The 16,159-nt window shown below is 38.6% G+C and overlaps 1 protein-coding gene across 3 annotated transcripts in view; it reads left to right on the top strand.

Moving 5' to 3' along the window:
• The first annotated feature begins 14,451 nt into the window (after positions 1 to 14,451).
• aqp4 (aquaporin 4) overlaps positions 14,452 to 16,159 on the top strand; it is a 3,678-nt gene continuing 1,970 nt past the window's right edge. Inside the window, exons 1-3 of one of the 3 annotated variants that reach the window (XM_020595828.1) lie at positions 14,452 to 14,527; positions 15,123 to 15,303; positions 15,627 to 15,791. In XM_020595828.1, coding sequence (XP_020451484.1) covers positions 14,454 to 14,527; positions 15,123 to 15,303; positions 15,627 to 15,791 — 420 coding nt within the window. In that variant the 5' untranslated portion in view covers positions 14,452 to 14,453. Of the gene's footprint in view, positions 14,528 to 14,626; positions 14,678 to 15,122; positions 15,544 to 15,626; positions 15,792 to 16,159 lie in introns of those variants that run through there. The other 2 variants (XM_020595825.1, XM_020595827.1) reach the window with 2 other exon arrangements.

Genomic DNA, 16,159 nt, shown 5'->3' with positions numbered 1-16,159 from the left:
AAAGGGTGTTTTACCTCCACATTGTCACCATGTGCTTGCTCAAGGGGGATTTGTTGGGTTTTTCCTCTGTAATAATAATAGTAAGGTCTAGACTTTACTTTGTAAAGTGTCCTGAGATGACTTTTGTTGTGATTTGGTGCTATACAAATAAAACTAAAATTGAATTGAAAATTTTACAGATTTGCTGAATGTTTGTTTTAATATGACAAAAGCAGTAAGTTTGCTAACTTTCTTCTACTCCTTATTTATTGTCAAACAATCTGAAACAGTGTTGCAAAGATAACAAGAGTCAGGCTGAAGTAGACCATATTCCTATCATCTCTTCAGGGTAATAGTGTAGTTATCTTCTGTTTTCTTTAATTGGGTAGGTACACTATTATTAAGGAACAAGATGTGTAGCCTCTGTATGTGTACAATTTCTTTCTTTTATCATTCTACAATCACTCTCAAATGCTGACCTTACTATATTACAGAAATAAACACCTCGTATAAATGGAAATTTAAAAAAAAACACTATACCTCTCAAACTTTCTCCTTTCCAGTGTTCCACATCATGCACTCTGTGAAGTGAAGGGTCAGTTACAGTAGATGAAAGTCTCTTAAGTGCAGGCAAGAAGATTGTCTTGATTTCCCAGCTCTCACAAATGGAGAGGGATCTTTTTGGTCCACCGACACTGTAGACAATGTCTTAAAACACACTCAACTCAGATCTTTTCCATATCAAAGTAGTGCAGAGTAGACATTAACCAAACAAATGGAAAGAGAAATATGATGTAAGGATAAACAAGAAACAGCATACCTTGGTTTTTGATTGACTAATATCTTTGTACAGCTTAAAATACTGAAAATGGAGAACACTGGACATTTATGGTGCTAAGTGCTGTCTTAAGGAGGTTATTACTTGTCCTTATGCTTCCAAGCCATTTGATTTACTGTCTTTTTATATTCTCTGCAGTGCCTTTGGTTTCTTTTAATATTAATATGGATTTTATGGTGTTCTTTTCATCGCTCAGCTCACAGAGACTATCCTTGCATTGTATCCTCATAAGCAGTTTTTGTACAGTAAGCAATACTATTGCCTGTGACATTAACACTTTGATTCATGATTGCAGCAGCACATCTTTCTCATTAGGAACAGATCTTTAATCTTTACACTGGAGAATTGGCTTCAGAACTCAAATGTAAGCGTATGCTTGAGTTATACTTTGTTTTGACCTGCAGTTGTAGCGCTGCTTTTGGTCCAGTCAGCACAAGCTCAAACTGCTGGAAAATAGCAGTGGGATGCAGCAATACTATCAGTCAGTTCAAGGGTGTGTTTTCAAATCTTTAGCAGTTTGACATTGACAACAGCAATAAGTAAAACCACACATATAGGCTAAGCAAATGTATTCTGGTTTACAAATAATTGCAACATTAAATTAACTAATATTTTGTTCGGTGTCAGATTCTGCCCCACTGGTTCCGTAACAGCCAAACAAGGAGTTACAGAACCCAAAAACAATTCACTCTGTGTGCGTTTAGCTTATGTATGTTTGGTTTAAGTGGTTGTGTTATTGTTGCTGAACATTTGCAAGTCCTATTGATTCACGTTCCAGTCCAGAGAACACCTCAGTTTTTATATACCATATAATTGTACAAGTTCATTTGGTCATTGCAGATGTACACAAATGACTGACTTGTGATACATAATATGCTAAGCACAACCTGTAGCCTCTGGCCACTACTGTGCATGAAGAACAAAAAACACCATGATGAACATATTGATTTTGCTATGAAGTACACACTCACAGGGAATATTCGAACAAAAGGTCAAGAAAAATGAGATGGAACTTTCTTATTATAATATTGACATTTCCCATTACATTCACAATCATGAACTGAATCCTTAGTCACCACTACTCCCTAGAGAGTAATGCAACACTTTTCTTTCACAAGTGCATTTTGCTCAAGGACACTCTATCCTACTTACTTGTGAATAGAGGTAGTTATTTTTTGCTACAATTATAATATCATATAGAACAATGTGTCCGGTGAAAAACTGGACAGGTGAGAATACAAGGTGAGAGAAGCTCTTCTTTAGATGTAAAGTTTTAAAGGCAGAAGATACCTTAAAGGGGAAAGAGGATTATTCATCTAATGAAAATAATTATATTGCTTTTTCTTCAATCAGCTTTGCAGCTCAGCATTGGACCCAGGAGTCTAGCGTGGATACATTTTTCACAACCTTTCAACAGCATTCAGTTCCAGCTAGCGGGAAACTGACTTAAGAAGAGGACACTTAGCTAACCTGAATAAACAGCATCTGTGTGCACAACCCAACAGAAGGACATGGCACTGAATGTGCTGCAGCTCTCTGGTATTGTTTTCCTGAAGAAACAGGATCCCTGCACTAACCATTATGTGCCATGGCAACATGTCTACTTGTTTCACTCATGCTCCTTTTCGCCTCTTCCCTCACTCTGCTACCTCTCAACAAATTACTTCAGAAAAGAGCGAGTTTAGCTACTATATACTGCTTCAGCCATACAGAAGAAGAGAAAAACCTCATCTTAACATACTCCACCTCTCTCTGGCATTGCCATAAAAGCATTTCCACAAATTCCAGGCTTAACTATTTAAAATTACATCAAAAATTTTATAGATGAACAACTATGGCCTGCAAATTTTGAAAAAGACACAAATAAATTGGTATTGGAACTGTATACACAAAGGAAAGAGTTTTTTTCCCCACAGTCACGTACAATAATGTTCCACCATTTAACAGCAATCCATCATAACAGAGGAAGACATAATGAACTACTGAAGCCCAAGACAGTGAACACATGTCCAGCTGCCACAGTGGAAATTGTTCTCTGAATTTGTATAGGAGAATACTTCTCAACCAAAGCTTAACATATTATTTTAACAGTTTCAGTTTGGCATAGCCTATTTACTTTTTTCACCTCATGTAAAGTGACTACATGACAGCAGTGAAGCTAGCCAGAGTATTTCATGTGCATGTATGCAAATATGTACATCTTTGATATTTAACTGTGAGAATCTATTACAGGCATACAGTATGTATGAGCATTTCATAACAAAGGTTTCCTCTTAGATGTAAGCTATTTCACTTTGGCGCAGCTCATGTGAGCAACTGCTCTATATTTTTATTTAAACAGAAAACAACAGCCAATACTGACACTTTGGTTCTTTGTTTACATGAATAAGCCTAAAAGTAAAATTGTCATACTTTAATTATCCATCTACTACTATTACACAACTACCCATCATTGTGTGACCTATGCTTAATTTTATTTTCTTGTCATATTAAAGGATAAAGGGGAAAACTGGTTTATCAGATCACTGTGCACAATGACCCTCATTTGTTTTGACACTATTCCTTGTACTATCTATAGAACTGAGAGTGTTGCCATGTGGGAAGACTCATGAAGCCAGGGGCTAACAGCCAAGCCAGTCAAAGCCAAAGTCAGAGCCATATCGCCCTTCACACACACACCCCCAATACACACATCAACATGTCTACAGTACATTTTCAACCACTGACTTTCATTGCAAATGACTGTTCTCTGAAAGTGTCCAGGCCACATACTGTCAGGTTTACTCGGCTGCTCTGGCCTCCCTCACCTTTCCTACTGTCTCTTGGCCCATTACTCTTATCACGTTCACCTGTTCCTCACTCCCTCATCACCAGCTGCACTTGATTAGGTTGCTCACTATTTTACTCCTCAGTCACTTGCCAGTTCGTTCTAATCTCTAGGCCATTTTTTCTCCATGCTCTTTTGTTGTTTTGTATGTATTTATCCCCTAGCCAGCTACTGTTTTGTTCATCTCTCTGTCTCTACCTTCAGTAGCCACCATCACCGTCGACCAGCCCAGGAGTGACCCCACCTACGCAGCTTGGCCCAGCTCTCCATCTCCTCACCTCCTGCTGTTGGTCAAACACCTGGCTACTACTCATCGACAGGACTACGCACTATTTCCCTCTGTGTATTGTTACTCTCATCATCACTGTACATAATAAATCACTGCTTGCACCGAAGTCGGCTACCTGGGCCCGCCTCTTTCTCGTTCGCTCACTGACAGGTGCGAACGGCACATATCACATACATTAATCACACAAAAGGGGGTGTTACATAATGTATATTGCAGAAATTTTAAAAGTAATGGAAGCTGTGATCTGTATGCTCATCATTCCTTTACTAGTTTTGCCTGAGAAGCAGGTTTTTGGTCCATAAATTTGAGTACAGTAGCTTGTGCCCATGATGCATGAAGAGAAGGGTTTACTTTTACAGGGAAAGACCTTAGGCAGACTCACTAATGGGATATGGTCCACAGTTCCACCTTTTCCAATGAATTTCTCTCCTTAGAATAGCCAGCCAGCATCACACAAGAGGCTGGAGTAGGGAGGTAATGGGAAGGTAGTGGTTTGGGAGACAGCAACGATCATCCTCGATTTCATGGATATTATTCCAGAAGCCATTTAAAAATCTGACATCGATACTACTTTCTCTGGCAGGGGGAAAGCAAAAAGTTTAAAAATGACAAAAGGCTTCAAGGAAAAGACCAAGCAAAGGAGCCCTGACAGTCTAACTTGTCGTAGTTTTCCAGAGGATGCGGCAGTGTCAAATATGATTTTTTTTTTTGACCACAACAGAGTGACAGTGTGGAAAATTCCTCTGGCTCTTTTATTCCAGAAGGGTTTCTCTGCACATTAAATGACCTATTTTATGCATAAACCATGTTTGACAGGTAATTATTTTAAACAATAAAATGGAAAGGAAAAGTTTTATGTATGTGAGTACAATGACTGAATCGTGCCCGCAGTGCGCCTTTTACCCCTGTTTAATGGCTGTTTGAAATATAGATCATTTGTATTTCAACACTGAGCCCCCACTTATCTTTTCAAATACTCGGTGCATTCACTATACACAGTTTAGTGCATATCCATCTTGATAACTGTCATATGCTGAGTGGAGTCCGGACAGAGTGAAACATGGTCATGCACCACGTCATCTATTAGGAAGAAAATTTTGTTTTATCGGCATTCACAACCTTTGTATACTGTAAATCATGTAAATTGGAAATGTGCTCCTTTGAGCAACGATAGCACAGACTGTAGTGACAACAAAGATGCAGTCTACAGAATGAGATCATTAAAATGAGCATTAATATTGAATAGAAATGTCTTATCCTTCCACATGCTCATATTCTTCTTACCTAATCACTCTACGTATTATAATATGCATACTGATTTTGTGTGTGCGCGTGCGTGCATGTGTGTCTTTGTATGTGCATGTTACCCCTGGGTGCTTGTTCTCTAATAGAGTTCTTTAGTCACAGATCTGTGTGACAGGTGGCCCTGCTGGCCTCTAGTGTGTGCTCAGTACAAGTGCTCTCCTGGGTGAGAAGCTGTCACAACCACTTACACAAGGGAACAATTTCTCAGTCTCTCTTGCTTTAAACACAACTACCTTCAACCTTCTTCCAAAAAAACCCACCACTTTTACCATTTCACAATACAACCTCCCCATTTCTCAGCAGTATGCAAGCACATGCTGCATTGCCTACTGTGTGCACAAATAACCCTAAGAACATATCAATAGCTTGTAAAGTTTGTTGGGGAGGCTGATACTGGAGAGTTTTTGAAATGTGCTGAAAAATAACACTGGCAGAAATGCATGTGTTTATGTTGGTGTCTGATGGATATTTTGGTGTTCACTTTTGACCATAAATACACCCACACTGAGTAGCCTAGAGTGCATTATATGCATGTCTGTGCTGGAGGAGACTGAAGTGTATATCTACTGTATGCAGTGAGAGCTGTCTCAGCAAAGAAAAAGTTCTTTTCTGTGCTTTATACTTGGTAGTTGAACCACGTGGGGAAGAAAATGTCATTTTGTTATGCATCAGCTATATGTCACCATAGGGAAATATCCCCTACTATTCCTGCTTTCCAAAACACTCACTGTGGGCTACCAATTATGTAGTTTGAACTCAGGCATAAAGGAGAAAAGAGGCATCTGAATATATGAACTACTGCTACATGGCTGAACAAAAGAAATTTTAATTTGTGAAGTTGCAGTGGTAGTATGCCCCGTGACTAGGGGCTATTGAGGTCTATCTCAGGTCACGTGCAATGCCACGGGATTATACAGCTGATTAAGTTGTGATTAAAAGGCTTGGAGAGCTCTACTAGTGTCAAGCCAACAACTTATTTTTTATAAAAACTGACATTTTTTAGAAGTCAGTTGGCTTAGTTTAGTTAAGACCACAAACAGGAAAGCAGATAGCCTGGCTCTGTCCAAAGGGAACAAAACCCACCTAGCAACACCACTAAAGCTCACTAATCAACACATGGTAATTTGTTTGCTTAATCTGTACAAAACCCAAGTGTTAAAACAACACATTGCAGTGTTATGAGACATTAGGTGCTAGCCTTGTTTGCCAGGTGCTGTCACTTCAGACAAAGACAAGACAGTAGGAAGTTAATGCACCTGGCCAAAAATAGTTTGGAACACTACCCCCCATGACGTTGCAATATGTTGCTGTAGGTGAATTTGGGGACAGAGGCAGACTAGTTCTTTGTGCTAAGATAAGCTACCAAGCCACTGGCTAATGCCTTATACAGTATTTACATTACAAAGTAGTATTGATATGTTAATTTCTTTGCAAGAACATGAATGAGCATATTTCCAAAACATGTTAAACTATTACTGTTATACATCATATTGTGCGATGGTGCTTCTTCGCCCTGGTTCTATCATTATTTGGACTGAGTGGTGGCCTTGGCTGCAGCATCTTGGTGGTGAAGGGAAAAGTTGCTTTATTAAATTTGAATGGATTCCAGTTAGCTACCTAACAATGCCCCAAACCATCCGCTTGTAAGATTAATATTGGGATGCTTTTGAACATTACCATGCAGAGCTTGGAGTTGAATGTACAACTGGATCAAAGACAAGCTTGTTTATTGAACTATACTAAGACTGTTGTGATTTCTTAAGCCAAGGTTTTATATATTTATTTCTGTGGAGACGGTGGCCATCTAAAATAATAGCAGCTTTGATTTGGACACCACTGCAATGCCTCTGAAGTAAAGTTGTTGTTGTTTTTTTTTTTTTTACTAAGCCATCACCCTATTATGTAATACAGGAATAAAAATAAGAAGTAAGTTATCTGTCAGGAAGCTCATACAGCCACTATTAAATTGATATTATATAATGCCAGTAGGACTGTCACTTAGAAAATACTGTAAAGCTGTGGGCTTGTGTGAAATCCATAGGTTCTCTGTGTTTCAAAGCACACTGGCACCATCCTGAGGCAATACATTGTACCTGCATCATTGTTTCCTCAGTTAACGGGTGAGTCTAAATAACCTCTAGGTGTGACTGGGTGCCTCAAGAACAAGCTGCTATAGCTAATGGATGTCTTATGTATCATGCTTTTCTCTGTCATGATTAAATATTAAAGCATTCTTCCTGTCACTGATGGATGTTTCCTACATTTGACAGTTACTGAAACATTATCATTGAGGCAAACAATAATACAATACAATCTGCAATCTAATAAAACAAACTAGTACAATAGTAATATTATTGTATAATAAGCCCTAGCAATATTACACTAGATTTGATGCAGGGCCTGTATTGTTATAGAAATGGGGGTTAAATCTATACTATAAACAATGCATGTGCACAGAAGCCCTGAATTTGTAATTCATGGCACCTAAAATGCTGTTTATTTTAAGGTTATTATGTAATGAGAATATATACACTTTGTACATACTGTACTGTAGCCTGTGTGTGTGTGGTTTTATGCACTAAATGTGATAGTTGAAATGAAAAATAAGGTGAGACATATATTCTAGTATGGTTTTAGACTGATAGCCAGTCTAACTGTATCTGTGTAAGTTTAACACTGAAGTTATGGTGTTTGGACACTATAAATAGAGTGTTAAATGCATGTCTAGCTTCACTTTGTTTTAAAGGAGTACTCCAAAGATTTAGTTTTGCCCTTATATAAAGATGAGCACACCTATGAATAGATAAAAGTGGGGGGTAGTAGTGGTTGAGATATCCTTAATTTTAAGCTTTTCATATTGTCTGGGGTCAGGGGCGTGGGTTGCCCCTTGGGGTAGCTCGTGCACGGCCTCTAACCTGCATCAGTCTTGCTACTCTTTTAGGCCACCAGGTGGCTCTTCATTCTAACAACAGATGAGATGAACAGGTGATGTATTTCTTTCTGTAGGCCCAACTCCAGCAGCAGTCTATTTTTGGAAAATTAAGAGGAATAAAATGTTTCCAGGATCATGTGTGTAAGTGTACATTTAAGGGAGAATATGTGAACAGAGTGCAATAAAGAGGGCACGCTTGACACCGAGGCTAAAAAGCAACATTTATAGCCTCTTCACCAGAGGCTAATTTATTATTGAAAGCACATTAACAAAGGGTTGTGTTTATTAACACTATATGTAGTAAATGAAAATGTCATTTATTTGGTGGGAAGAGGAAGTTAAAGACTTTTTTTTTGTAAAAATGTGTTACTCTTGTCTTATATGGGAGATTTTTATGGTAGAATGCAAAAAGGAGAAGCACCTTTATTGCAAACAATTGGAGTCAAAAGCCTATATCACTGAGAACACATTGCCAATGGTCATATTTATTATTCTACTGCTGATTTGCATCTTTGCAATTAGTTTGACTCATCCCTTTTCTATGTAACAAGTGCTTATGCTTTCCCCATTTTATTTTTCTTTCTCTTGGGACTACTTGACAGAAGAAGACAGAATCAAAATCAACTGACTGCATGATGAGGTGATGCTCTGCAGTGCCTGGGATTTGTGATTCTGCTTTGAAACAACCAATTAATGTTTTGTTAAATCGGTTCATTTTACTCCAGTGACCATCCCAGTGGGATGGGGCAGAGAATAAATGATACAAAAGGGTGTTTGGCGTTTTCCTCCTTACGCTGACTTTGGTCAATTAAGAGCCTTTGTGACTTGAAGAGGAATGGAGGAAGTTTACACAATTTCTGATATAAGTGACGCCTTCTTTGCTTTGACGTCTTAAAGATGTTTTGCACAATGGAAATTTCTAAAGTTTTTATGGCAACTTGCATTCTGATAAGAGCAATTTGCTCTGTAGAATAAAATATTAAGTTACCTATGAAATGTGTTATGAATGCATGTATTGTGAATATGTTTGACATTACAGATATTGATTTTCATGTGATTCATGCCCTTGAATGATCATTAGATTGATCGGACCACACAACTCTTGTTTTTATATCAACACAGTACTTGGGAACGTGATTCACTGGCTGACCTTGGTCTAAACAAGAGCGTTATGACAGCTCTGTCAATATTCACAGTGAGCAAGTGCTATAGCTCATAATAATTACACATTGATTTCACCGGTCAACAAATGAGATCTCTGTTGGAGTCTTGGTGGATTTTGTTCTCACACTTAAAATTTTACAGTAAGTTTAGTATTATTATGAATAGTGGCTATGCAAACTGATGGCTGTGCTATTGAGACATCCAGATATGTTCTGCTGAGTTCAGCCATATTAGTGAGGTAGTTAGATCTCTCCACTGGCAGCACTGACAGCAGACTGTAAACCGAAACTGAACCCAACGGACTAACACCTTGTAGAAGAGTTGGTTTATCATCAAAAATTCAGTTTGAATGCTTTCCCTGTAAATATTTTCTTTTCCCTCTAATGCTGATGCTAGCAGGCATCCTATTTCCTTCACTTTGGGAGTTGAGGCTGATGGTTTGCAGCATCTGCTGTTGGCTCCTGTGGGTTTCAACTTGACAGCTTGTCTCTATGAAGGCTTGGTAATGAGAAAGACTGTGTTCATTCTGTCTACATGTGTCAAAATGACGCATACACAAGTGTTTTAGGAGCTTGTGCGCACTGCTGTTTTCCTTTAACATTGCTTGACAAGTACAGCAACCCAACACCAGTAACAACATTCAGACGTTTTATCTAAATCATTTATTTGTCCAAGTTTGAAGCTATGATCACCAGCTTTTTAGGTGTCGTTTTATGATATCTAATTCTACCCACTGTACATGTGACAAATGCAACAGCATGTCTCTGACATAATGGAATACAAATAACATTTTTTTGTTTGGTTGGTTTTTTTTTTTTACAGGCTGTCAAGTAGTACCCAAAAGTTTAACTATGAAGCTTACGAATTGTGAACCTGATGATGAACATGGGTTGAAAGCCAGCAGTGCTGTTTACTTGAGATGGGTGAAAACCCACCCTAATCTAAAGACAGGGCAGGCATACACAGCATGCTAAAAGCCCTACCTTGCACTTTTCAAATTTTTTACTTGATGTGAACACCCATCCAACCATTATTAATTAATAATTTAAATCCCCACACAAAAGCTACAAAGTGCTCTTTTATTTTCTCTGTATTTAACATGGACCCCAAAATGTGGATGGCCTTGAGGCTGCCTTGCAAAAAAGGCTTAGACTGCGTAGCTGTGTTCACTCAGAGCTTGATCTGTGTGCTGACATGGTCTAACAAACAGAAAGCATTTTAATTAGTCAGCAGTCTCACTGACTATTAGTTCTTAACCTCTGACCCTGTTTGACACACCAGCAAACCGATCATGTAAATAAAGCATTTGGCTATCCCATAGGCATTTATTGATTTACAGCACATTTTCATGAAGAACTATAGAAAAGAAAAACATGTCGAAAGTTCAGACCTTGGTTTTTGTATCTCTGTGTACAGCTCCAGTGAAGAACAACAGTATGAGTGTTTACTCACACTAGTACACCACAGAATAATTTGTTCTCCTCTAATGTGCTTGTCCCCTGCTGAAATCAAAATAGAGAAAGACTTGACAAAATCACTCCACAGCTTAGTTGCTGTGAAAGCAAGATATTTATGATCTGTGCTTACTGGCCCATAGATCACAAACTGAGACAACAGCAGCATGTCTGATTTTTTTCCAGGAAGAGCAGAGGCCAAATGACATTCTCAGTTCACAAGTGGATTGGAAGAGACAACATACTGAAGTAGACAGTACATCCTTCAGTTTAAATAACTCTGCAGTGAACATTTGTCTGACAGGGAAACATAAACTCACAGTACCACTGTGCATGTTTGTCACATTTTGTAATATATGCAACTCAGTGTGAAAGTGTGTGTGTGTGAGTGTGATAAAAAGAGAACCTGTTTGCCATGGTGATATTTAAAGGTACAGTTGGTGTTCCTGGAAAAATCTGCAAGAGGAAGTTCGATTTTGGAAGCAGCCAAGCAGAGAAATCCCACCCCTTTGTTCTGACTTCTCTCCAAAGTCACCCCTCCAAAACACAAAGCACACTGCAACGTGCGCTGCCTGACTATCACTTACAGATTTCAGAAAAATAACAAAACACAACTGATCATTGTCTGTCTAGCAGAAACACAGCTACCATAGCGTCACTTTTCAGCCCCTTTTGTTCTCTCAGTTGTGACTATTGTTTAAAAGCCACACCAGTGTTAATTCTGGTTTTACTTCTTGCAGCATCCAACTTCTTTTTAGTTGTAACTTTCTCAAATACACCTTTCGGTTGTGACAGAAAGCCACTGTGGATACTTTCTCTGCCATAGCTCACTAGCTTTAGCTATAAAACAGAGGGGTTACACGTCTGCCTGCCCGGCCTTCTCTTGGCTTGTGGTGTAAGGGCAGAGTGCACACAGGTAGAAAGTTAGGATGACAGGCAGGTAGGCCGCCCTGTGGTTTTGCTCAGATTGATTTTTATTGTAAATGCAAACAGCAGAAGGAATGGCACTGCTTACAGCAGTTTAAAATGCATGTGCTTTATGTTTTGTTGGGAATATGTACAAAACTTCATATATTGGCCTTTTGCTATTAGTCATTTATTTAGATTGGCAGAATGAGTGAAGTATCAGGTCTGCTGTCAGATTTTATCTGTCCAACTTTGTTTGTCATTAAACTGGGCCAAGTGACACTGAAGAGCTGTCCTCATCCTTTCTCATTTACACATTAGCTGTCATGTTTTAAGTGATTAGTGTCAAGATATGGACATTTGTTATGCTTTTCTGCTGGCGGATAGGTTTAACATATTCCAGTGGAGGTAAAAGAAAAGGCGGTGAACTGGATAGAAAAAGAGAAGAAGAAGACAGCAGATGCCAGGCACTTATTAGTGTTTTACCACTGGTTTTCTATTCTGCCTTGTAGGAGAGAAATGATTTCTGAAAAACCATTCTGGTTGCATGCATGTTGGATACACTCTATCAGCGCCACCCTCATGCATGGGTTATATTATTATCAGATCGCGCAGTTAGTGGTATGTTTCTCCTTCTGTAGCAAAAGTCAAGTGAGCTTTCAGAAGCAGATTGTTCCCATTTGCTTCATTTACTTAAGATAAGATAATATAAGATAATCCTTTACTGTCATTGTAACATACAATGAAATTTTAAAGTGACCTCCAGTTGGTACAGCAATAAAAAAGTAAGATTCAACCCTTTAACAAGTCTTTCAAGAAGAGGCCACTGATTTGAATGACTGTCAAGCTTACAAATTATATAACAGTGTTGAGATTCTCTTCACTGTGGCATATAAAAAACTTGGCATTGTGCAGCACTGACAAAGGCGGTAGCTTGTGTCTAATAGAGCACAGCAGTATTACTCAACAAGGAAAACATCTTTGTTGCCAGAGACAGTGAGCTGTTGCTGCCTTTGGTAAATCCCCTGGGTTATACCTGGGACTGATTGAAAAAAAAAAGTACCACTGACAATCTGGATGCGTCTTGCCACTGTGTTACTTGAACATTTGTCATAGTAAAGTTTCATTTATTCTCAATGGTCTGTGCATTTTTTATGAGAAAAACACAAGCGCACTGATGTAGCTGGATAGCGACAGATTGATGTTGCTCTCTGTTTTATTGTGTTGTAAAGCATAATTCAAAAGGTGCTATTCAGCAGCAGCCTTGCCAGTTTTCCCATTACTGCCAATGTTTTTAAAAAGACATTTTGAAATCGTTTTTGTGAAGTTCCCAAATTTACTCTTCAAAAAAAAAAAAAGGTGAGTGGTGCCACTTATCAGTGCACATTAAGAATACCCTTTTAACAAATTACTTCACTTCCACTAATCTGGAGGACAGCTCTCTAATCAAACCAAACTCATACAGTATCAGCAGACATTAATTGACTCAACTGTAATTTAAACAAATGCAAATTTGAAGAATTAAGGCAGGCTTTTAATTAATAAAAAGGGACTTCTCTGATGTGTGTGAGCTGCCTGGAGGAACTATTGAAACAGGATCCAGGAAAAGAACTTCGCATGATACTGAATAACAGTTTTATAATGATTTATGTAGCTCATTAATATTCAGGTTTGTATAGCGAGCAGATTTAAATTTCAGTGTAAAATGAGTAGGCCTAGTGGCTATATTTACCATTGTAAATAAAACTGTACTGCATGAATAATTACCAAATTATGCACATGGTTCAGATTGTATCTAGTTGTCTGGTTAATGCGAGGTTCTACTATTTGCTATTTTATCCAGGATGTTTTTGTTTTCCTTAACTGGAAAAAGAAAACTGGGGGGAAAATTGCAGAGAACATTTTCTGATTAGTGTGAAACATATTGCAAAATTGCACAAAACTTTATGTTGCCTTTTACAGTAAATGAAAATTATTCTGGATTTATTTTGTAGGGAAGTAAAAACAGAGATCCTCCTGCTATCAAAACTCTGCTCTTGTTTTTCACTGGACATGCAAGGGGATACAAGTTGGCATTACTGAAGAGTGTGACTAGTGACGACAGTATATCCTTCACTTCTACACCGATATGTTCTTACATCTAAGCTGAGGATGCAAAATATCTTCTTTATGTGATTAAAATAGCTCGCTAACTTTGGGTATCGTGTGACGCATCATATTACTCTGATGTGCAGGTGTTTGCAGTGTGATATCCTTGCAACACCTTTGCATGTTGAAATTCAATTAATTATTATTACAACATTAGTCTACTTAGATATGTTGATAAAATATGTGTATTTTTTTCTTTTTGATTTTAATAATAAATACGCTGGGCTTCATGTTATCTACAAATTACCTTCACTTTGCTCTTTGACCTTCTTGTTGCTTTGGGAGAACGTAAGTAAAAGTACCCTAAAATGGAAGCACTCAGGTAAAGTACATAAAACTTTGACATTTAAGTTATAAAATTGTTATTTAACGTATAGTTTCTGCAGTCTTCCAAATACCAGTAGCTTTGTAAACATTGTGCTTACTCCAGCATGTTTTCAAAGATATAACCAAGATGCTGAGACTGAATGAGCCACTCTATGGTTGCAGTTTGTGCGCACAGCAAGCAAATCTCATGACTCCTCCCTCCTTTGATTACACTGTTTAATTTCCGTGAGGTGATGCCAGGGTTAGTCACCTAATAAAGCTGCTGGATGCAATCCCGGGGCACAATGTGTGGATCATGTTCGACAGACAAAACTGTTCTCTGCTCCGCTACTGCAATCACACAGCCTGCTGCTGTTCAGTAAGTACTGCAAGTCACTGCCATTTCAGATTTTTAGATGTGTTGAAGGGAGAGATGGTCGATACTGTTTGAATACTCAGTGGGACTAACGACAGAAAACACATCACCCACAATGAGGGCAGAGAGAGGGAGAGCTTGTTATCACTTTAGGTAAGTTTTGTATGAGAAAAAAATGACAAATTATTACTGCGTTGCTGTTGCCTTGGAGGTATGCTGAACAAAATGTAATCATATTCAATTCCATTTTTTTTTAAATGCATAACATTTACAGATGTTTTAATTAATATAAATGGTGCTCTCCTTTCCATTAATAGCCAAAAAAGCACATTTCTTTCTTCATTCAGGTTAAAGTTCAGTGAATGACAGCAATTAAACTTTAGGTGTAATTATTAGTCCCTAAGCACAGTGTTTAAAGAATTCTCTTTATGGTATGGTATTTTGTCATTGAAAGTCACTGGCTTAAAACCCTAGTGGAGTTACAAATGTTGTGCCCAGAGGCAGCCACCCTGATAGGATTCAGTACATTTTCAGCCACATATACACACTAGGAATACATAAGTAGGCTATTCATTTTGGTCATTATTCTTTTTGCCAGGAGGTGCCTGTCCTGGTGTAACTGTCAAAGCATAATGGTGGCATGCAGAGGAATCTGGACCAAGGAGTTCTGGAGGGCCGTATCTGGAGAATACTTGGCCACTCTCATCTTTGTCCTTCTCAGTCTGGGCTCCACAATCAACTGGCCTGCAGGAGAGGGGGAGAAGCCTCCCCCAGCTGATGTAATCCTTATCTCAATGTGCTTTGGCCTGAGTATTGCCACAATGGTGCAGTGTTTTGGCCACATCAGTGGTGGACACATTAACCCGGCTGTCACCGCAGCAATGGTTGTAACTGGAAAGTTAAGCCTAGCAAAGGCATTATTCTATGTGGTGGCTCAGTGCCTGGGAGCTGTTAGTGGAGCTGGGATTCTCTGTCTAGTCACACCTACTCCTGTTAGAGGGACCCTCGGTGTGACCATGGTAACAATCTGACCATATTCATTTGTGTTTGTGTGTATGATAGGGTTTCCCACCACTTATAAGGAAAATCTTCTCTTTCCAAGGTCCATGCCGACATCTCAGTAGGACACGCTTTTCTTGTGGAGCTCCTTATCACATTTGAACTGGTCTTCACTGTCTTTGCCACCTGTGATCCCAAACGTACAGAGCTACGGGGCTCGTGTGGCTTGGCCATTGGCTTTGCTGTAGTGATCGGTCACTTATTTGCAGTAAGTACCTTACACTAAGTTGGAAGACAGATAAATATTAAATGGCAGCTAGAGTAGGAAGGCTTGAAATATTTTTGACCTGTTAACCTTGCTATATTCAAGAATTCTCATGTCTCGACCAAGAATAATATCAGCCTACTAGACTGATACAAGCGATGAAGTATTTATAGTACATTTATATTCAGTTATTGTATATAAACAATCAGACTGCAATCTGGCTACAATACAGCTGCCTTAGAATTCTCCTACAACCTCATATCCACTGAGTACTGCAGTGCTTCCAACTCCAGCAGTGAAGCATCAATTCAAAGATCAATCTCAAATTCAAGTTACATGCAAGACACCACATAAAAGGGTCGTAGTACAAG

This window comes from Monopterus albus, unplaced genomic scaffold (assembly GCF_001952655.1).
Source record: "Monopterus albus unplaced genomic scaffold, M_albus_1.0 scaffold28.1, whole genome shotgun sequence".
NCBI lineage: Eukaryota > Metazoa > Chordata > Actinopteri > Synbranchiformes > Synbranchidae > Monopterus > Monopterus albus.
This window is presented reverse-complemented; position numbering and strand designations above follow the sequence as displayed.